Raw genomic sequence first — 22,500 nt, forward strand, 5'->3', positions numbered from 1 at the left:
CACTGATTATTACATTTACATTTCATTTAGCTGTCGCTTTCATCCAAAGCGACTTACAGTAAGTGCATTTCAACCATGAGGGTACAAAGCCCAGCACAACAAGAATCATTATCTGCACCAAATAAAGAAATAAACCAAAACAAATACATGTTTCGCTCCAGTTTAACTGCGTTAACAGTGACTTGCTTCTTCCTTGTTATTCTTCTCGTATATGCGGTTCATAAAAGTGTAACCTTGAGTTTTTGATGCATTCAGGCGGCTGTAGGGAAAAGGCAGGCTACAGTAATTTCATGATATCATCACTAATCAGCACATTCAGCTTTGCTCTCAGGTGACCTCATGTAACCTTCACAGCAGCTCCATGTCCAAGAGCAGCGAAGGGAAGGGGCAAGAGGCCAACGTGTGCTTAGCTTCTAGCGATTAGCGTCATTACAGGAGTAAATATGACTCTCATATAACTCGTCAACAGTCCACGTCGTAAAACTATTCCAACTAATGGTATGTAATGTGCCCCAAACATATTGTGCTACTTAGTTACACAGCAGAGAGTTGATGAGAAGATTGCCACTGCTCTCACTTTAGAGATATGAGAGTGATCTTCTCAGTCAACTCGTCATGAAAGCGAATGATAATCCCAAAAATGCTGAACTATTCTTTTAAGTACCGATCTGTGGTATCGCTGAAAATGTTGGATCTCTACTTGAATGCGAAATGTAGTTTCCTGGATTGAACCAATGTTTGGCTGTACAGCTTGAGTTTGTAACGGCTGACTCAGCAGCAAGTTGATCTGCATTTACTTTCTGTTTCGGTCTTTTCCAGGAAATATCCACAAAGGAAGTGATTGACAAGAGAGATTTCTAAACATCACAGCAGCAGGAACTCTCTGCTATTCAAAAAAAACCCCATTGCTGTTCATTCTCTCTTCATTCTTTCCACTGACGAGCTGCAGTGATGTCATCCTGCCTCCAGAGGGCAAAGTACCACTTCAAGACTAATGAACTGTGAAGATTCTGCAGTGAATCTGAAAAAAATCCTGCCGCTTTCTCTTTCCACAGCTCTCTGACCTGCGTTCTCCCTCGTCTCTCCTCTCTGTCACTCTCTCTTCCACCAGCCTCACCTGCTTATTTGTTGCACGAGTTGTTTTTTTAAAGTCTTGTCCCACTTTCTCTTAGTGTACTCACTTTTGTTTTTTACGCCCTGACTTATGTATTTGAATTCATATATTTATTGCCTTTTCCACACTGATGTGTTTCTCAGAGGCGCTTTCACACCGTGTGCATGCTCGCTCTCTGTCAACCCCTGTTTACATGATATATTGTTTGCTGCTCTCTTTCTGCATCTTCATGGGACATTAACATCTTTTTTTGAGCTTATAGCAGTTTTTTGACAGTCACGTGACACGAGTGTTAAATATTCCTGTCTTTTAAGATGAACATCAAGATATAAATATATTGGGCCCCATGAGGAAATTTGTTTTGGATTCTGCAGGTCCACATAAAATTTAAAAAAAACAGACAATGAAATGCATGCATTACTTAAACCGGTAGCGGACATCATCCCAGGTCAAGATATGAAACATAACCAGCAGTCTAAAAAAAACTGTTACCTATGGAGTCCTATAACAACCCAGTATTACGCTAAAGCGTGAAATAGACACGCCGGCCCACGACAGCAAAATGTGACATTGCCACATTGGGCTGTTTAGGCGTGAAAGTTATACGTTTTGTCAGCGTGAACCATACATACGTGTAAATGTCTGTCTAAGTGTGACAGTGACACATTTTAAAAGCGTGAAACTTGCACGCACGTAAAGCCATGTGACGTGGGATCATGTGACCGAGGTCCTGCAGCGGAGGTGTCGGGACAGAGCACAAAGGACATTTTTTGGCGGTATCAGGAGGCGGGAGGGGTGGCTTGGTGAGATTAGTCACAGACTGCAGTGTAGACAGCGAGGTTCAATTCCAGGTGTTGACAATGTTTTTTTCTTTAGTTGTTTTTTGTTTGTAAACCCCAGCCATGTCTCTATTTTTCCCTAACCCAGACCATGTGCTCTTGTAGTAACACACACACACACACACACACACACACACACACACACACACACACACACACACACACACACACACACACACACACACACACACACACACACACACACACACACACACACACACACACACACACACACACACACTGACTTGACTCCACTTTGTTTTCTAAAGAGATGGACGTAATGAGATTTCTGAGATTTTGGGTTATATTTATGGTTACAATGCACAGAGTAGAATACATCAGAGAACTCAACAGACTATAAAACTGCAGCTGTTCACACTAAAAATATTTTTATATACCATACGCACACATCTGCCTCGTAAAAAAGGCCAAGTTCAAAGTTGGATTCAGCAACACTGAACTGATTAACACACGTACAGTTAAACGCACACACACTCATACACTTTTGGCCTTACCTGCGCTGACAGTGATGGCTTCTATGAACTGATCTCTCCAGCTGTTGGTTCCCACCAGAAGAGCCAGGTTGGTCTTCTTTATCAGCTTGTCCACCGTGTTCTGCCAAAGGACGGACATATAATTACACAGATGACATGTTAAATCATTAAAAAAAATAAAATGATGTCATAAAACACCAAAGCTGGTGTTATCCTTTTAGAGCAAATGCAAAAGTTTTCAGAATTTCTGGGGACAAAAGATGGTTGAAAACATACATATAGTTTCTGTACCAGTGCACTAAGTGAAATATTAAAAGCCAAGACTCCATCGTTTTTTAAAGCTGCATTATTCCTATGCGACACTTCATAATGTTTTTTGTCCAGCAATTCAATCTGAGATTTGGTATCTCTGACAAGTTTTGGATCTCTGCTTGAATTTATAATGTCGTTTCCTGGACTGGACCAATGTTTGTGTGTACAGCATGAGTTTGTTATGACTGACTCACCAGCGGGTCAGTGAAAATACATATGTGGGTTAACTTTTCATACATATCCAAATAGCTCAGTTGAAATGGTTACAGACTCTACATTCAGGTGTATCTATCCTATCTACTGTGGATTTCCACACTTCTTCACAGATTCCCCCATTTATTCCCTTTTTCCTTCCTTTCTCCCTCATTCCTTCGTTTCCTTCCTTCATTCCTCGTATTTATATTTCCTTTGCTGTTTTCTTCAAAAGGAAGAAACTATGACAGATTGAGATGGCACACAAACACTCCAGGATGCACACATGGACACACATCTCTCACACACACACACACACACACACACACACACACATGGACACACATCACACACACACACACACACACATGGACACACATCTCTCACACACACACACATGGACACACATCTCTCACACACACATGGACACACATCTCAGCGACGTGTTTGTAATACCGTCTTTCTCATTCTGTGTTCGTTTGTTATTTTTACCTCCTTTGCTTGCTTTTTTATTCCCCCCCCTTTCATTTAATTCAGACTCCGTGACACTGGTGTAAAATGTATATGATGTGTATCTGTATGCATGTGTCTCTGCAGGAGCGTACACATGTGATACCCTTAAGCGGGATGAATAAATATATTATGGTTTACCGTCACCAGTATGTGGTGCTATAAACCCCAGTGACGATCCAGTTAAGGGCAACAAGACTGTCAACCTGATGCTGCCCCATAAATCTCTTTTCTTCACTCCCCCCCAGTCTAACATGACTTTTGTTTCCAAACCAATATTTTTACAGCATATTCATCATCATAGATAGATAGATGATATACATTTTTTTGGATGCATATTTGAATGCAGAATAAAGCGTCATAAAAAAAATATATACAGCATATTTATATAATAATACCTGCTCTCCCTCCCTTGTATCTGTCATGATCAGTGCTTACTTACAGAAATAGATAAAGATCGGTAACAATATTTTAAGACTTGTCAAAAGCGTCTCTTACACTGCGAAGGAGACCAGCTCCTTATGATTAACTCCCCTCTGTATGTGTCTCTGTCTCGCCAGCTGCTGCAACATCAGGTTCTGTTCTTTCATTCCTGCTATCCGTCGCCACAACACTATCCGAACTTGCCCATTGCTCATCTGTGATTCAAGAAGAAAACTTCCAACTTCCAAGCAAACTTTTCTGCGGCTCAAACTTTCAACCTCTTTTTTATTTTCTCTCATTCAGTCTCGGTCTGCTGTCCTCTGTCTGCCGTATTTCAGGACTATAGGATCCACAATTTCAAGTCCTGAACTACTCGACAAAGTATAGCGTCCTGTCAAGTGGCAAGCTATTACTGTCATTAACTGTCTGTCTAGAGTGAGCGTGTAGGTGGAGCGGCAGCAGAGAACATGCATTAGCACAGGCACACACACACACACACACACACACACACACACACACACACACACACACACACACACACACACACACACACACACACACACACACACACACACACACACACACACACAATATGTAACATAAATGGTAATTACATCTACGCTTGTTCTTAAAAGTCTGCGTGGGCGAAGGAGAGCATGGGAATGATGCATACACAAAAGATTATTTCCTGTACGTATCAGAGCGGTTTGTGAGTGTGTGAGTAGCATAGAAGAGGAAGGTGTTTTGTGCTGTTTTTGTGAGCACATGTGTATTTGTGTCTTACATCAGTAACTATCACATTAGTGACATGCTCCAAACAAACAGGCAATGCTACATATTATTGAGCATTCGAGCAGAGCCACAGAAAATGAGAAAGTCATATCGTATCAGAGAGGTGTCAAAACAGTCTTGATTTTGTAGCGTGTTTAACTCGCAGTGAGGGAGCAACAAGCCGATTGGTAGATGCAGAGCGGAGGGAGCGGGCTGGGATGTAAGGTTGGACCATGTCCTGGATGTACACTGGACCTGATCTGTTCGCAGCACGGTACACAAGTACCAATGTTTTGAAACGGATGCGGGCAGCTACTGGTAACCAGTGAAGGGAGCGGAGGAGGAGGAGTAGTGTGAGTGAATTTAGGAGGTTAAAGACCAGTCGAGCTGCTGCATTCTGGAAGAGCTGCAGAGGTCGGATGACACTAACAGGTAGACCTGCCAGGAGGGAGTTACAGTAGTCCAGACGTGAGATGACCAGAACCTGGACCAGAACCTGCGCCGCCTTCTGAGAGAGAAGAGGACGTATTCTCCTGATGTTGTGCAGCATGTGTCTACAGGAACGTGTTGTTGCAGTGATGTTGGCAGAAAGAGAGAGTTGACTGTCGAGTGTCACGCCGAGGTTCCTAGCAGTCAGGGTCGGGGATAACAACGAGTTGTCACAAGTAGTAGTCAGGTCGTGAGTGGGAGAGTCTTTCCCTGGAAGGAAGAGCAGTTCAGTCTTGTCAAGGTTAATTTTCAGGTGGTGTGAGGACATCCACTGAGAGATGTCAGTCAGACAGGCAGAGATTCGTGCGGCTACCTGTGTTTCAGATTGGGGAAAAAAGAGGATTAGTTGGGTGTCATCAGCATAGCTGTGGTAGGAAAAGCCATGTGAGTGAATGACAGAGCTGAGAGAGTTGGTGTACAGAGAGAAGAGGAGGGGACCCAGGACGGAGCCTTGAGGGACCCCACTTACGTAAGTGCGGTTGTTGAGGTAGGATGAGAACATGGAGAGAGCAGAGCCTGAGACACCGAGGTCCTGAAGGGAGGACCTTGGTTCATCACAAAAAAAATATCCTAATTTCTTAAAGTGGCTTAGATGTAAGTCTACACCTTTGCATTCATTCAGTAAGTATGGATCTATGATATACAAACAGTGTCCACCTCTATTTCAAACCATCCCTCCACCGTTCGCCTGCAGCTCAATTATATGGAAAGCTCCACCCTGCATGTTGACAGGATTGGTTCCTACGGTATGTGGCATATGAAACCCCGGACGTCTGAATCTGTGTTTTTGAAACTGTCATTGGCATATCGCAGTTCCGAAGCGGAAATATTCAGCCACGGCGCTGACTGCTGATTTTTTTTCATGTGTCTCAAAGCATAAATAAACACCACATGGACATGTTTACATGGTTAATAATTTGATTCTGATTTGTCTTTGATAAAAGTGATCAGTTTTCATGATAGAAACTTAACAATTACAAAAACAAGTAATACTATTGCTCTGGTTATTCTGGTTTCAATGTTGCTTCAGAATTAACTCACCCATACAAACGCAGTGATTTGACCAGCAGATGTTGCCATTTTGACTGTATTAAATTATGCTTCAAAACAGTCAACCACTTCATATGAATTCAGTGTTTTGGAAAGCTTTGTCTTCAACAATTCAATATTGATGTTAGAGTGACCACTTTAATTTAAATCAGTGTTGCGATTTTGCTAGAATGTCCTTGATGTATCTTGATGTTTCAGTGTCCACTGCCAGGAATGATTAATAGTGTTTACAGATGTGATTCAATTATATTGAAACTGATTGCCTTTGTGTGATGAAGTAATCCTGTTGTTCTAGATTATCACGTGTGAATCCTGTAGTTATTTTGTGGATTAACTTTCATAGAGACAGGCAGGGGGGGAGTGCACATCATCTTAACAAGCAAAGTCTACAAGTCACATTTTAGAGTAATAAGAAAGGTCCCCAGTGAATGTGAAATAACACAGAGAGCATTGCAGTTTGGAAAACATGCCTCCATCTGAGATACTTCTAAATTAAAAAAGAAGCTGGAAGCGGAGAGTCCTAAGCCAGCAGGGATTTGTGTCCTCTCCGGTGTTTCGGAGAGCTACAGCAAATTTACCAGAAAGTAGTACTATATAGTGAGTTTTAGAAATTCAAATGTCAAGGGAATTACGTAAAGCCTAAAAACACGAACAGACACATGGATGTGAATGTGCTCAGATGGAGCAGAAATCAGACTTCCCAGGTAAAACATGAGCTCCTGCCAGTTATGTCTAAGTGATTAACCTTCGACTTGTAACCATCATCAGACCACAGAAACACACACACCCAGCCTTACCTTGAACTCATATGACTCCTCTATGATGACCTCCAGTTTGACATGATCTCCCAGCATGGGACGGCCCATTTCAGCAATGCGCCGCTCCTCTTCATCTTTTCCTGTCAGCGCCTCTTGTTCCTCTTCCACTTGCTCTTCCTTCGGCTGTTCCTCTGAAAACACCAAAAGACAACAACCAATGTTAATGTTAGAACAGAATAGTCAGGCTTGGGTCATGTTAAAGGGATCATTCAACAGATTTACCAGCGAAAAAAAGAAGAAAGATCTACAAAGTTTCCAGCTGGGAATAATCGTTGAGTAGGAGTGAAGCAGAAAGTAGGAAAAAATAATTTCAGATTTTTTTCTTCCTTTTCAGCAAGCTTTTAATGTCAGAAAGCACTTAAGTGAATAGGTGACGTGTCAGGTGAAACTATAAATAAACAGTAATGCAGTGCCCCTGGGATTTCTGCGAAACAATGTGTCATCTCCTTCGGTTTCCACAAAACCTCCGAGACGTTTAAAAATGTGGACGTTTACTGCAGGCCAGAGACACAAACTGTCAGTTTGTGTCAGGACTCGGCAGTGTTCAGGTTTAACGTGTAATGCCGGCACCTCATCTGTCCACTGTAATTCTTTAAAACATCTGAGTGCTTTCCTTTATTAAACACACTCCAAATGCATCCAAGGTACCACGAACCTTCAAACTGAATTGGTTATCATGTATCATCAGGCTTTTTAACAGCGGAGCTCGTCTCACAGGCGGCTGAAAGTACTGTTGGCGGCTCAGCTGTGATACAGTGTGTTACTTCCTCGTTAAAAGACAGCGAATGTTTGAACTGAGCCGAACAAAGTGATTTAAATCAGCAAAGTGAATCGTAATTTCCACTTCCAGTGCCACCCTTTGTGTTAAATTAATATCTGGATGTGTCTGTCGTTTCATCTCACCTAATTAGGTTTACACTCCTCACCAACTAAATGAAATATACATCCTTAAGTTCCTCTGTCTTCTCATTATCTCTGTGGCTCTGTCTCTCACTCCCCCCCCCTCTACCCCTTTCTCCCTCTTTTTGGTGTGTGTCAGTGATTGAGATTCACTGTAGAGGCAGGACTCGCCACCAGTATCAAAGGGTGAGGGGCAGAGAGAACGGTCATGATCAAATTTTCCATGGGGGAACGGTTATCCATGGCATCGCCTTCCATTACAGACCAGTGCATTGTGGGTCTACACCAACTCACTGGTCATTTGTGCCCCTCAGTTGAATTACTGCATGCAGCTTATAGCTCCCTCGCACTAACAGCCCATGCACATTTCTGCTAGGAGCACTTTGCTCAGGCGTGTTCTCCATCGTAAAGCAAGAGGCGTAGTTTGGCGTCGTGACTTACTGCAGGTTATTTTTGCTCACTGCAGCATACATATCTCTGTAAACAACCAAGCATTCACCAGGAATGAAGCGCAATGCTAACTGGCTGGATCTGAGGACAGTATGACCGACCACCTATATGAGAAACCGGACTACATCCCAGGCATGTCAATCAAACCAGGCACGCCCCTAAACATAACTTAATGAGAAAAGTTTACGCTTTTTAAATGGACGTTAAAGCCAGCCCATAGTGGCCCTCAGTGGTATTGCACTTTTAGGCACTGCCGCGATGGCTTCACCTTCCAGAGACTACGAGCATTTTCATATACAGTCTAGGTTTAGATGTGGTTGTGGTCATTGCACTTCAGACCCACTGGTAACAACACACTGTGTTCCCATGGCTTATAAACTATAGCGCAAAGTTGTTTCCTTTGCCTCTGTTTCACTGTCCAATAACTAACTACTGTCAATCAAACACAGACACCCTGAACCCTGCCAGTGGTTGAGAGAGCCTTTATGTCTTTTGTCCCTATAAAGACTAGAAGTCTCCTGGGTTAAAATCCAACCATCCATCCACCCTGAGCTCCTCTATGTTAAACTTTGTGGATTTACAATTATGACACCTCACTTTGCTGATTTGTTCCGGCCAGAATACCTTCGGCCCCAAAAGCCACTGTTCATAAAATGCAACTTAATGGATCACAATAAGCTGCTTTCCTAAATGACCTACAGCAGGGGGTCTTTTTTGTATTGGATAACATTCACAAAACTCTATAATCATGAAAGTTTTCCAGACATCTTCAAAATTGGAATAGTTTGCTCTGAAAGTCACATCGAATATAACCTTTTCACTGAAACTGCTGGGTGAAAATTATACCTCTCGTGCCCTTCAAGGTTCTCTTAGTTAACTTGAATTCACAATCATTTACACACACACACACACGCACAAAAACACACACCGTTGCACTCCATGTAATGGCGATTTAATGAACTCAATTAACAGCCTACACTAAACCTCATGTGGGATGAACACGGCCTGGCGGTATCCTTGTTAGCTGTAAACTCCCTCTGTTTGGTGTGTGTAGTGTGTGTGTGTGTGTGTGTGTGTGTGTGTGTGTGTGTGTGTGTGTGTGTGTGTGTGTGTGTGTGTGTGTGTGTGTGTGTGTGTGTGTGTGTGTGTGTGTGTGCGTGTGCGTGCGTGTAAATGGACCTGACAGAGGTTGACTGTTGCCGGGTACTTGGATGCTACTTCTTGTCAAAGCTGCTGTCGGCACCATTTATCATTTGGGTTTTTTCCCCTCTGCTGTCCCTCTCTGCTCCTTTGCAGCTCAATTCAATTAAATACAACGAAATGTGTTTCAGACTCACGGCAGATACACAGAAATATAGCTACAGCTTTGAATACACAGGGAATTCAGCATTAAGGATCATTGAATTCATTTTCTAATTACACTCCTAGAGGTATTACTACACTGCGTATGTATACTATGTCTTTAAATAAACTGACACCAAATATGAGGACATATTCTACCTCTGCAGTATCTTTAAATAACTGTGTTTTTGTTACATAACCATCTCAAGGCCCGCCTCCTTCTCTCTTAATCTCTATTTTCCTTTTGATCCACCGTCTCTCATCCTCATTGTCTTTGTCTCTGCTTCTCACAATTAAAACCTCCCGTTTGGGTTCATCCTTTTTCTCTACATCTTGCGCTCTTTAATTCATTCTCTTCCCCTTTTCCAGATTCAATTCAAACGGGCTTCAGCAAACTGTCAGAAAAATCCAACCAAGAGCAGACGACCTATTGAGTTAGCAACCTCGACAACGTGGCTGCCAAACGAATACACCTACCTCTGTGTTTTCATTGGGAACAAATGAGTCCATGTGAGGACAATTGGTCGCATCTCTCTCCCATCATGCAGATCTTCAAATCATTAAATCATTTGGAAAACTTGACACAGCCCTTTTCCTCTGTATTAATGCCTCTACGGTCTAACTTAATAATAAGGTCAAACACAGTGTAAAAACACTATTCTATAGTTTTCCATAAACATTGGCTTGCATGTCTTTAGGTCTTTATATTGATCAGCATTTAAAAACAAATTAAACGTTTGTGACATAAATTGCGAGCTAAAATAACTTTGGCTTGTTTTCAAACCGTACATGCAGATCTCGTGGGTGAAAGTCCCGTGTCCTGACTTCCTACTTCGCTCCCGTCATCATTACTACGGCCAGTAGAGTTTGTGATAAAGCAATAAGCTGCTTGCACAGATGACTTAAATGTTTTAGGGGAAAATTTTCGTAACTTTTTAAAAATATTTCTGTCTCTAAAATGTCTCTGCGTCTTCGTCTGGATGAAACATAGGTCAATGCGTGCTGACAGGAGGTAGCATGTGTTTAGTGGGTGAGTGGGATTTCACACCTTGTCATGCTTTGGAGTCCCGAGTTTAACGGAAGTGATGGAGGACGACGGGGAGAGGAAAACTGGAGGAGAGGCTCCACAAGGGGAGTAAAAAGTGAAAAAAGGAAGGAAAGAAAGAACGATTGACAGAAAGGAGGAGAAGACAGGATTTTTTTTTCACGTCTGATGGACTCAGGTGTCATCAGAGGAAGATGAGGAAGAGGGGAGGTATTTTTGCAAACTGTCAGCGTACGAGACAAGAGGAGGTGAAGAGGGGAGAAACGTCTGCAGCGTCAAGGAGGAGACGAGCAGACGGACGGAGGAAGAAGACAGGAAGGAAAAAGACAAGACACGGTGCTTGACAGGATTAAACAGTACAGCAAGGGACAAGGAAAAGAAGGAGGAGGAGGAGGAGGAAGGAGTTTTTTTCACTGTCACACTTTTGAAGAGTCCCAGAGAAGGATGCAAATTAAGAGCAGGACAAGTACTTTTAAAAACGTGATGGGAGTCTTGGGAAAGGTGAGAAGACAGCGGGAGAAAAGAAATAATGAAAACTGAAATGTGAAGGAAGGTGAGAAGAGGGTGAGGAGAAAAGTAGAGATGTCAGACAGGTATGAGCAGACAGAAAAGTGGAAAGAAGAGAAACGGGGGTGAAGAGGAGAAGACGAGAATCGGGAAAAATGAGTGTAGATGTAAGATGTAGAGTGAGAAGATGGTGTTGGAGGAGGAAGAGGGACATTTTTGCCTCGTCTAGATGTGAAATGTACTCGTATGTATGACCAGGGTCGAAAAAGGAGGTCATGTGACAGAGGTGACGTGATGAATGTCATGTAACGGAGGTTGTTTTAACAGAGTATAGGATAGGAGAGCAGGGTTTGAGAGGTTTGAGAGGTTTGAAATCCTTCCATAACACCAGCCAAAGTCATTTTTTTCCTAAACCTAACAACCTAACAACGTGGTTTTTGGTAGCTCGATCTACGACACCTTCGTTTTTATACCTGGGCAAAACAAAAACATGACACTGAGACGTTATCCTGTGGTGGACTGACGGGTGTATTACATGCTTTGGTGTAGTTATGAGATTAGACGCTACGGTACAAACACAGGAAACATGTAAAGACGACGACCGGCGGTCAAAGTTTTGTGAGGAACTTTAAAACAAAGATTGAAACAGGAAATGAGATGCAGTGCAAATTCAGCCAAGTAAAACTTATATGTTATGTGAAGCTGCTGTCCTGCTAATGTAACGTTATAACTTGTATATTTCGCTCATTTTTACTCGTGAAATTTGTACATGTTGAATTATTAGTTTAATTATTGTTTATCACATAAAAATGTGTTGACCTTTCATTTGTGATACTTTGTTTCCTCCTGACATGAAGCACAATATTACTCACTTAACAGGTAGTCATTACTTACGTGAATGATTATTGTACTACTGTACAAACTCGATTTTACAACACTGAGTCTAACTCTTGTTTAATGACAATGTACAATACGGTTTTTCACTGTCTCACACTTGCTTCCAGCAAAAGCTCTCCAAAGCAATCTATCGTCTTTGAACTTGTATTGCAGCAGTGAAGCAAGAAGACCCTGATTGATTCTACGGGTCTACAATCTAATCAATGTAATGTTCTGTTCCACCATCCACATGTTTATTTACACTATTTATCACCGCACATGCAAGAAAATTATTATAATCATGTATTTAACTGATAAAATAAACAAAACAACAGCAACATTAATGTCCAATGAGCATGAATCATTCCTAATGTGAAGGTTACTCACTTACAGCTGCATATTGCTGCAATAAAGATACATTGTTTGGTAATTTATACTGATTAATGGCAGAGCAAATGATACACAGCACCTCATTAAAATGTATTCCTGACGTTGTTTACCGTTGTACACAATGGCAACACAGGGTTCACTGAGTTCGAACGTTATGGAAATGTAATGTACTAATGATGAGACTCATTGTGGGGAGAGGCTGGTGGGCGCTGTGTCTCCAATTATTTCACGCTGTTTTGAAAAATGTACCATCTTAATCAATGCCAGGCTTAACAAAGATGTTATGTAGTATTGCATAACAAAACACACGCATACAGATACTGACACACACACACACACACACACACACACACACACACACACACACACACACACACACACACACACACACACACACACACACACACACACACACACACACACACACACACACACACACACACACACACACACACACACTTGGGGCAGAGAAAGGTCATAAGGAAAAGGAGGATGAGAAGAGGATGCCATTGCTGTCAGACGAAATCTGTCAAATAAATTTACACACAGATACATATGCTCGTCTATGCATGTGTGTGGGCACATGTATGTTTGACTGTGTGAGTGGTTAATTTGAGTTTCCGTGTGTGTGTGTGTGTGTGTGTGTGTGTGTGTGTGTGTGTGTGTGTGTGTGTGTGTGTGTGTGTAAGGACATGGGGTCATCACCCTCTGCAGGGCACGTGTGTTTTCAGCTGTTTTCCCTCCCAGCACTGTTCCTTCCTCACGCTGCACTTTCTCCCACCCGGCTGACTGATGGAGGTTCAGGGGGCTGCAGTGAACTCTCCTCTGCCTCCTGCTGTCCCGAGGCTCCTCCAGACCAAATCCAAAACCTGCTATATCGCAAGAGGTCTTCTGAAAATGAATTCAGCTTTTTGAACACTGCGATTTTCAAGTTAATTTCACTACATTGAACTATAAGTTTATCTCTTCGTCATTCACGCTTTATCCAGTTTTTTTTTTTTTCAAGACACTCTAGGCTATCCACAACTTTTATCATTTAATTTGATAACACTTACAGATTTTGTAAATAAGCCTTTACATCAAGGAAACAAATTATTTCGTCCTGTAAAATTGTTTTGTTTGTACATGTATTTCAAAAGAAACTATTTTCAGTAGAGATGTCGTTTCATAGTTGTGCAGAGGAGATTGTCCAGAATCTAGCAACATCTGAACCATGTTTGTGGGACACTGTACGACTGAGCAATTTGAAGAAATACGCACTTAGTGCCAGACGGAAAATCAATGTCATCAGTGACTCTGGGTCAATACGGCCATGTGAGATGCTAATAACTCAACTGTAGTGTAGGCCCACAAATATGTTTTTGTTTTTTTTCATACAAAGTGGGTATAGTGGATCGCATTTTGCCTTCAGCGGGTCCTAGAGGTTAAAATAGAAAAACCCACCTTACACACACATTGTCAACAGCACTGTAGTATCTGTGACTGGGCGTGTCAGCACACGCAAATATTAGATATTAAGTTCCACCTCCACAAAATAAAACCCAACCTGGACTCAAGTTCACACCTTCTCTCTGGAGGGTGCTGAAAGGAACATGACAGAAAACTCAGCTAGAAGTAGAGGAGGATGGGAAATATCGGTGGGAAAGCTGATCACGAGCCTTTTCGTGGTGTCAGCAACAAATGAACAGCACTGGAAATGAAATAAAATGGTACAAATGTTGTAACGCTTGTTGAAGCTTTGATAGTTGTCGAGTTTCCAAAGTGTCACCCTGTAGGTGGCAACAGCCCTCAACCGTCCGCTGAGCGCCGCCACATGTGAAAACCTTGTTCTTTGTTGGGGCCCGAGCACCGAACGGTGCGAAAGCCCTATCGTTAGTAACATATTCTGTTTTCAGTGAAGTCAAACAGCTGCATGAGAAAATACTGAACTACTCTGTTTCCATTTTCCATCTTCTCACTGTGCGTGATGTGTAACTCCTCGTGTCGGCATAGCAAATGTCAAGATGCGCCACTTGTTGAGTCAGTGCATTAATCCCGTCAACCTGCTTCGCTCGCAGTAAAATGAAACCAAATAAATGAACCAGAAAAAAAAAAAGGAAAGGAACATCCGGCTTTCATCTTTGGCTCAGACGCACTTTACTAATATTTTAAAGTACCGGTTTGATAAAAGATGAAACTGGATCGTGTTCAATTCCAACAAGAAAAGCTGACTTTGTTCCCTCGATTTTACGCACCCTTGAATGTTCGGGCTATTTTCTGGAATTTATATCTGAAGGCGTAGTTCACACATTAATCAACGCTAGGTTTTCGGCTGCTGTCTCTGGAGCAGGATGCTTAAAAGCCTATTTGAAATATGTCAGTTTGTGCCAAATAGCATTGAGAAAATTTATTTTACATTCTCTCTGTAGAAGAAGTTAATTTACTAAAAGTGCAGTGTTAATGTTGGCCAAATTAATGCTGTCCACAACTGATTTATTACTCTTTACAGAGCAATTACAAAGAGTAAATAGTTATATTCCTTATTACAGTGAAACCTCTACTACACACTGGATCACATTTATGTACTTTTCACATACGAAGCACACGACTTGTTTATGGATGAAGCTGCGGCCGGCGAAAGTAACAAATTGTTTGGATCTGTCAAATTTGGGCAGAAAAGCTGCTTTCGATCATGTTCACTCAAAAGATACAGTTTTATGTTTTTTTCATTATTCAATAACTTGTGTCTGTCTTTTTCAGTGTAGTGTCACCAAAACAACTTCACATATCAATGACCTCCTGTTGTTGTTGTTTTTTTTTTTTCCAAAAAAGAAAAGAAAATCCTCAAAATTATGAATCAACACATTTTTTTTTCAAATTAAGTTTTGTAGTATAACCAACAGTAGGCTATTGATATGTAATTTTGGTGACGGTGAACTGTGTAAGAGACGCAAGCGCTTACTTTTTTAATTAGTATAACCTACAGCAGGTCATTGATGCGTGAAGTGGTGCTAAGACTAAATAACTTGGAGAATGAAGGTCATCTCGCTAATAGGAAATAGGTTGTTTGAATTCTGTTTGAATTTTTAGATGAGGTTATTGATATATATTTTCTTTAAAAAATAAAAAAGCTGATAAAGCGGATATTTTATTACGTTCAATAAAAGTATATTTTCTTAAATGATGAGACACTGTATATGTTTGCCCGACAGATATTCTCCCTGCTCATTATTGTGGACCAATGCTCTCATACAGGATGTACTTAGACCTCAAGAGCCCTTCTGGTGCCGGCAGAGAAACCTCTTGGCAGAGCACACTTTGGGAGTGCACAGGACCTTTTTTCAACACACACACACACACACACACACACACACACACACACACACACACACACACACACACACACACACACACACACACACACACACACACACACACACACACACACACACACACACACACACACACACACACACACACACACACACACACACACACACACGTGAAAAATAAAGAACAAACATTTCTGCACACATGTGGCTTCACCTCTGCTGCTACAACTCCATCTAAGGAGAAACACTGCATGTGATATTACTATCTCAAATCTCTTCAAGTAGCGTGGGCTGGGACCAAACAGAGCCACAACACGCTGAAAATGAACTAAAAACGATAATATACAAATACAAAAAGAAGCTTTACAAATGGGTTTTATAGTGAAACAAAATTTACTCTGAAGGATTTTACCAATTTGTTTGTGGGAAGCATTTAAAAATCAAAGGTCAGCTGCAGTGCTTAGTTTAAAAAGTATTAAGTATTGTTTGTATTGAGTGTAATTTTACTGAATATTATATGACAGAGCTTTTTCCTCTAATTTGGAAAATCCTAACCAGTCATAGAGTCAGGTGTTTACACAAGCAGCCACATAACGATAAGAGTGTCTACCAGCACGGAGACGGACTAAACATGCACAAATACACATTTACACGGACACTCGGAGAGACGGGCCACGGCCATAAAGATCTGTGCAGGGCTCATTTAGCACAGAGAACCATGACATCAGTTCATAAAACACACTCATTAAACACACAAAGCTATTGCAGCCCCTAAACTGAGTGTGTGTGCCTGTGTGCCTGTGTGTGTGTGTGTGTGTGTGTGTGTGTGTGTGTGTGTGTGTGTGTGTGTGTGTCCCGGAGGTGTGTTTGATCTCCTGACTGTGATAATGTGATATCCAGCCCTCATCTTTGATCCTGTCATCACTATAAACACCACTGATGCCTGGTAAACACACACACTGCCATTAACACACTCATAACACTGTTCTTTGTGTGTGTGTGTGTGTGTGTGTGTGTGTGTGTGTGTGTGTGTGTGTGTGTGTGTGTGTGTGTGTGTGTATGTAACAGAGACAGAGCCTAAGCTACCTTTAATGAGTGTAGCCAGAAGAGCTGAAGAGAGTTTAGTGGTAATAAAACTCCTTTTAGACAGCGACCTGAAAACAGTGACCTTCTGCTTTACTTTAAACTCATTAACATTAGTTTGTCGATCACTTGATTTTCTTTTTTGCTTCTAATATAAACTGCTAAATTCGTATAAAACTGTAGATTTAACAACTTGTTTATTTAGCTAGTGACTAATCTTAAAAAGAGGAAAGATGCTTTGTACCAGATTTTATGTCTTTTGAATACGGTCTCTGGTATGAATACGTTTAATAAACTATACTAAATGAAATGACTGTTTAGTTTAGTGTGCCTTTCAAAATGAGTGTGTTTGAAAGGCATCAAATAAGAAGTGGAAAATCTCTCGTGTTCTCACAACTCTGTATTACATTACATCGCGATAGAAAAATGGAGATAAGTACCTCGGATGAGATCATGAACAATGCAGTGGAAAACAGATGCACAGATTCAGCATGGGACTGAGGAAACACACACACTCACACACACACACACACACACACACACACACACACACACACACACACACACACACACACACACACACACACACACACACACACACACACACACACACACACACACACACACACACACACACACACACACTCTCTACACATCCTGAACTGCGCACACTAACACACACATCTGAAACCTCTACAGAAAAAAAACACTATATAGCAGCATTTGAAATAAAAGCATTTTCAATTCAGTGAATCCTAACTCCGTTATTATTATTGTAAGCAAATGCTAACAAATTTCTCTCCTGTGAAAACCGTGCATCTCCAAAATGCCAACGTTTTATGAGCTAAGACGAACAACCCCATGTTGTTGTATTCTTCAGATAATCCAGTGGGTTTTAAAAATAGTTTGTGTGGCACATTGAGTAGGAGAGACTTCAGGCTGGGTGACAGGTAACTTCCTCTTCTTCTATTGTTTCAACTTTCTTTTGTTTTGCTATTCTATCTTTCTGCATATGCCATGTATTTTTAAATAATATATATTTGACACATGCTAGCTGATAATAATTCATAAAAATCCATAATGCCACAAAAGTCAATCGTTTTTTCACTTTAACAACACTTTTTCTTCCACTGTGGGAATAAATTGCTGCATCAGCACTGTGATATATTACGTGCTTCCCATCTTCCAATGATACAAAATAAAGTTAGAATTTTAACTTAAGGCCAGTCTTCACCGGGGTGAAGGGAGGTTCGCTGCCCATCGGTGCGTCACATGAATGACAGGGACCACCATCTTGTGTGTTACCTCTTCGTATCATTTTTTTTTGGTGCCAACAATCCATTATCCATCCTCATGTGAACACTTTGAAGGGAGATGTGATATTTTCAGGTACCAGCAGAGATCAGATCTCAGAGTATGAAAAGCTCTCGGCCAGAGGAGGAGGGGAAAACAGATCAGGAGGAAGAGGACGGCAGGAGAAAGGAGAGGACAGGTGTGATTCCCTCTAAGTTTGGTGTATGTACCTCTGAGGGGACGCAGAGGAGGAGAAGTAGGAAAAAAGGAAGGAAAAACTGAGAAGTAAAGGAGGGAGCAGCAGAATCGCTCCAGCGTGGGTTCAACCTGAATCCCAAATCAACAGGCCGGTTAAAACAAGAGGGAACACGAGGGAGCAGCTCTGCATGTTACCACTTCAGCGATATGAAATAGGTGCAACTGATGCTTTAATTTGATTTCTTATAGCGTCGCCAGCTGTTAAGTGATTTTTACTTGCCAACTGTTAAGTGCTCTTGTCTGGGCTATCACATTTGTCTTTGAACATTATGAATATCATTAAAATATTTTTTATAGCGTCTACAATGACAACAAATGTCTCTTATGCACTGATCACATGGAAATCAAACGTGTTCGCTTTGCTGTTGTTGAACTTTGGGTTTCTGTCATTAAATTCAAATATTATCAGGATATTAAATGGCCGTCATCAATCCCATAATTATACTTCAGACTGGGAAAACTGTACCTAGACTGTCATTATACAACCAAGTAGTGTTGCTGCTTAAACCTAACCAAACTGGGACCGTGTCACGTGTTGATTATCGATGCCATGACAACACGGGTCTAATTCGCCTGTTGCTGTTACTCTCTGACGATCATACGTCGTCTTACAAATCTCAATAGTAAAACTGTAGATGTCGTCGATAACACACAACGAAGCTGACTTGGAGGTGGAGGGGGAAGAATTGATAACGACCATTTAATGGATTAATAACAACAGAAGCAGGTGTTTCTGAAGCTGGTGCTTTATATTGTGTCCCAATCCCAGACTACATAATAACTGTTTAAAGTATTATACTAATGTTTACACTGTATGATGTTTGGATTTCTAATACAAGACAGTAGTCTGCGCAACAATTAGTCACTTTATGAACTACTTAGTAAATTAATCAGTAACTTTAATTATCGACTATTTTTTGTCATTTGTCAAGCAAACTTGCCCAATTTATTTATCACAGCTTCTAAAATGTGAGGCTTTGCTAATTTTCTTTGTCATATGTAAGATAAAATTACAAACATATTGACCTTTTAGACCCATGATAAAAAACAAACTAAATACATTGCTGTGAGCTCTAAGAAACTGTAAAATTATGAAAAACTAGCACCATTGTAAAAAAACATTGCAATACCGCTGCCAATTAAACTTAACAGAGGCAGCAACATGTTCTCTGAAAAGTCTAATAATGATTTTGTTTTTAAAGTGTTTTGGAGCTGTTTCACGTCCGCCCACATGTTTTCCAGCTGAGACCAGCTCCATCATTTCCTTCGCCATTGTTTTGAACAACAACTGTGTTTCTATTTTGTCCCTTTTACAGCGTGAAGCCGCTGCATAATCAAAAACCTGCTTGGACTTTCTGAGTTACATGAAATCAGGACACATTTATTCTCTGTGCAGCCTTTATGAGTTGCTTACGTGAAGCTTAATTTGAAAATGTAAAATGTTGCAGAGTGGACAACTGTGTGATATTAATAAATGGTATTTCGTACTCGGAACGGCCTGTTGATTCAAGATCCAGTAAAAAGCTCAAAGTGCATTCGCAGTGCCGATTGGCTGTCACACCTGTCTCTTCCTTTCCGCTGCGTCTCCATTGGGGGCATTCGAGCAGAAGGAAGAAGGAGGATTGCTTATTGTACTCCTCCCGGTCTAAGATCATAATGGTTAGGCTCTTCCTGTATGGGACAACACACGTACACACACATATAGAGGGAGGTGGTGAGTGCATGCATGGTACACAAACAACATGGCAAGGTATATATACACAAAAAGCACACACACACACACACACACACACACACACACACACACACACACACACACACACACACACACACACACACACACACACACACACACACAAGTGGAGCAGCGGATGTGGTGAGATGAGGTGCCGGCTGCATGTTCACAGGAGCATTTAAATCTCCTCCATGTGTGGAGAACATGCAGTTTCCGCAGTGCGGCGGACACGCTGAGGTCAAGGGGTCAAGGGTCACGGGGTCGCCAGGCTCACCCTCTTTCTGACCTTTGGTGTCATTGCTCTCCACCAGGCGAGGCTCCCCGATCTCTATGTAGAAGGTTTTGTTCTTCTCGTACTCCTCGTCGTCAATTACTTTCACCTTGATGGTTTTACTGAGGAGGAGGAGGAAGAGGGAGGGAGGGAGGGAGGTAAGGAGGAAGGGTGAGGGAGAAGAAGAGGAGGAGGAGGGAAAAAAAAGAGAAGGCAGAAAAGTGAGGAAGGACAGGCTAGAAACTGGAAATCCAAGAGGGAACAGGAAAAAAAAAGCAGCATTTGGTTTTCCCACAAGCACTTTTGGTCCGGTTATCGGATTAGAGAATGTCTCCTTAGTTAGAGATTATTTTTGAGGCTGTTTGTCTTTAAGACTAAAAAAAAGTTTTTCTATTTCCACCTCAGATGTCAGATTAATCTTTGATGTTATCGGAGCAGCTCTACATCAACCTGACAAGATTGATTTGATAAACTCCTCACTGCCAGCCTGCAGTCCTGATCACGGCTCAATTCAATCTTCCTCTCCTGCCGCATATCAGATCGTTTCTTTTCTTAAAAAAAAACCCATCTTGTCTGCTAAAGGCTGAATGAATTGTGGCAGCGGCTGCAGAGTTTGTCAGCTCTATTAGTCATTTTGGTAAGTGAGCAATTATGAATCACGAGGCTGAATTTGTCAAACAATCAGTCAACTTTTGGAATGCAGATTCAGCTTTGTGATACGGTTTCAATATTTTAATGTATATTACTTTCTGCTTTTATTAGAGTATCTGAAAATACAATCCAATGCAGTGAATATTTACTTTTATAATGTAAAAGAGGAGAGGTTTTTTTTGATTGTTGCCTGTGGGAAACCAAGAAAAATCACGATCAATTCAGCCACTTCAGGAAATCAGTTTTCATTCAGATATACAGTAGAAGTTGGCAGTTAAAGTTTATGATATCAAGCCTATACAAAGTTATACATGGCTGCTTTATGAAGCAAGCTGTTGCACTTCTCTTCCCATTTGTGGCTGAATTCAAAGTGACACATACTATATAGTCTTTTAAAGTTGAACAGATCAGCATATAGACAAGTCAGAGACATTAGAAGAGTAAGAAATCAACAACGATCAGATGTAATGAAAGGAAAGCGTGAGTAGAAGAATAACAGAAAGATCTGTCTGCCGCTGCGATCGAACACCTTCAATCAACACCCTCAACAAGATGCAGTAAAAAACTGATTTAATCCGAGAAATCTGAACAATGAGTTCAACACAACCATCACTTTACGGCAGCCTGCCGAGACGTAACATATTACATGAGCCAAAGTCTCATCTTCCACACCATAATCATATCACATGACGTCTACGTGTGTGGCACGTGAAGATCTCTGCTGTTATCCTGCTGTCGCTTTTCCATCTAAATCTTTCAGCGTCTGATGAATTATAACAAAACAGCAATAAAGCAGCCAGTAAACTGTAACGAATAGACGAGCCGATGATTTCTCTCTGTGACGCTCAGTTCTCACCAATAAACCAATAAGTGTAGCATCAAGTATTGACCCGGCAAACGCCTCAAACTGTGGAGGGTGTGTGTGTGTGTGTGTGTGTGTGTGTGTGTGTGTGTGTGTGTGTGTGTGTGTGTGTGTGTGTGTGTGTGCGCGCATGTTTATTGTGGCAGTTGGCCACAGTCATATCTGGCAGGGCAGCTAATATCTCAGGTCACAGGGCGATGGAGCGGGACACCGTGTGTAAGTGGTGTGTGTGTGTGTGTGTGTGTGTGTGTGTGTGTGTGTGTGTGTGTGTGTGTGTGTGTGTGTGAGTGCCTGTGGACATATGTGTGTGTGTGTGTGTGTGTGTGTGTGTGTGTGTGTGTGTGTGTGTGTGTGTGTGTGTGTGTGTGTGTGTGTGTGTGTGTGTGTGTGTGTGTGTGTGTGTGTGTGTGTGTGTGTGTGTGTGTGTGTGTGAGTGCCTGTGGACATATATATATATATGTGTGTGTTTATCTTGTGTTTTCAGTCTGGAACAAAATCCAAAATCGGATCCAAAT

At 41.5% G+C, this 22,500-nt stretch overlaps 1 protein-coding gene across 3 annotated transcripts in view; it reads right to left on the reverse strand.

Moving 5' to 3' along the window:
* Window positions 1-22,500, reverse strand: part of slc8a1b (solute carrier family 8 member 1b) — a 140,544-nt gene that overhangs the window by 23,948 nt on the left and 94,096 nt on the right. The window contains exons 5-7 of one of the 3 annotated variants that reach the window (XM_069712310.1): window positions 20,028-20,137; window positions 6,992-7,143; window positions 2,469-2,568 (exon numbers count right to left, since the gene is read on the reverse strand). In XM_069712310.1, the coding sequence (XP_069568411.1) occupies window positions 2,469-2,568; window positions 6,992-7,143; window positions 20,028-20,137 (362 nt within the window). Of the gene's footprint in view, window positions 1-2,468; window positions 2,569-6,991; window positions 7,144-20,027; window positions 20,138-20,475; window positions 20,595-22,500 lie in introns of all 3 variants that reach the window. The other 2 variants (XM_069712311.1, XM_069712309.1) reach the window with 2 other exon arrangements.

This window comes from Brachyistius frenatus, unplaced genomic scaffold (assembly GCF_029030835.1).
Source record: "Brachyistius frenatus isolate BFR_SWC_R1_liver_20210118 unplaced genomic scaffold, ASM2903083v1 Contig_108, whole genome shotgun sequence".
NCBI classification, from domain to species: Eukaryota; Metazoa; Chordata; class Actinopteri; family Embiotocidae; genus Brachyistius; species Brachyistius frenatus.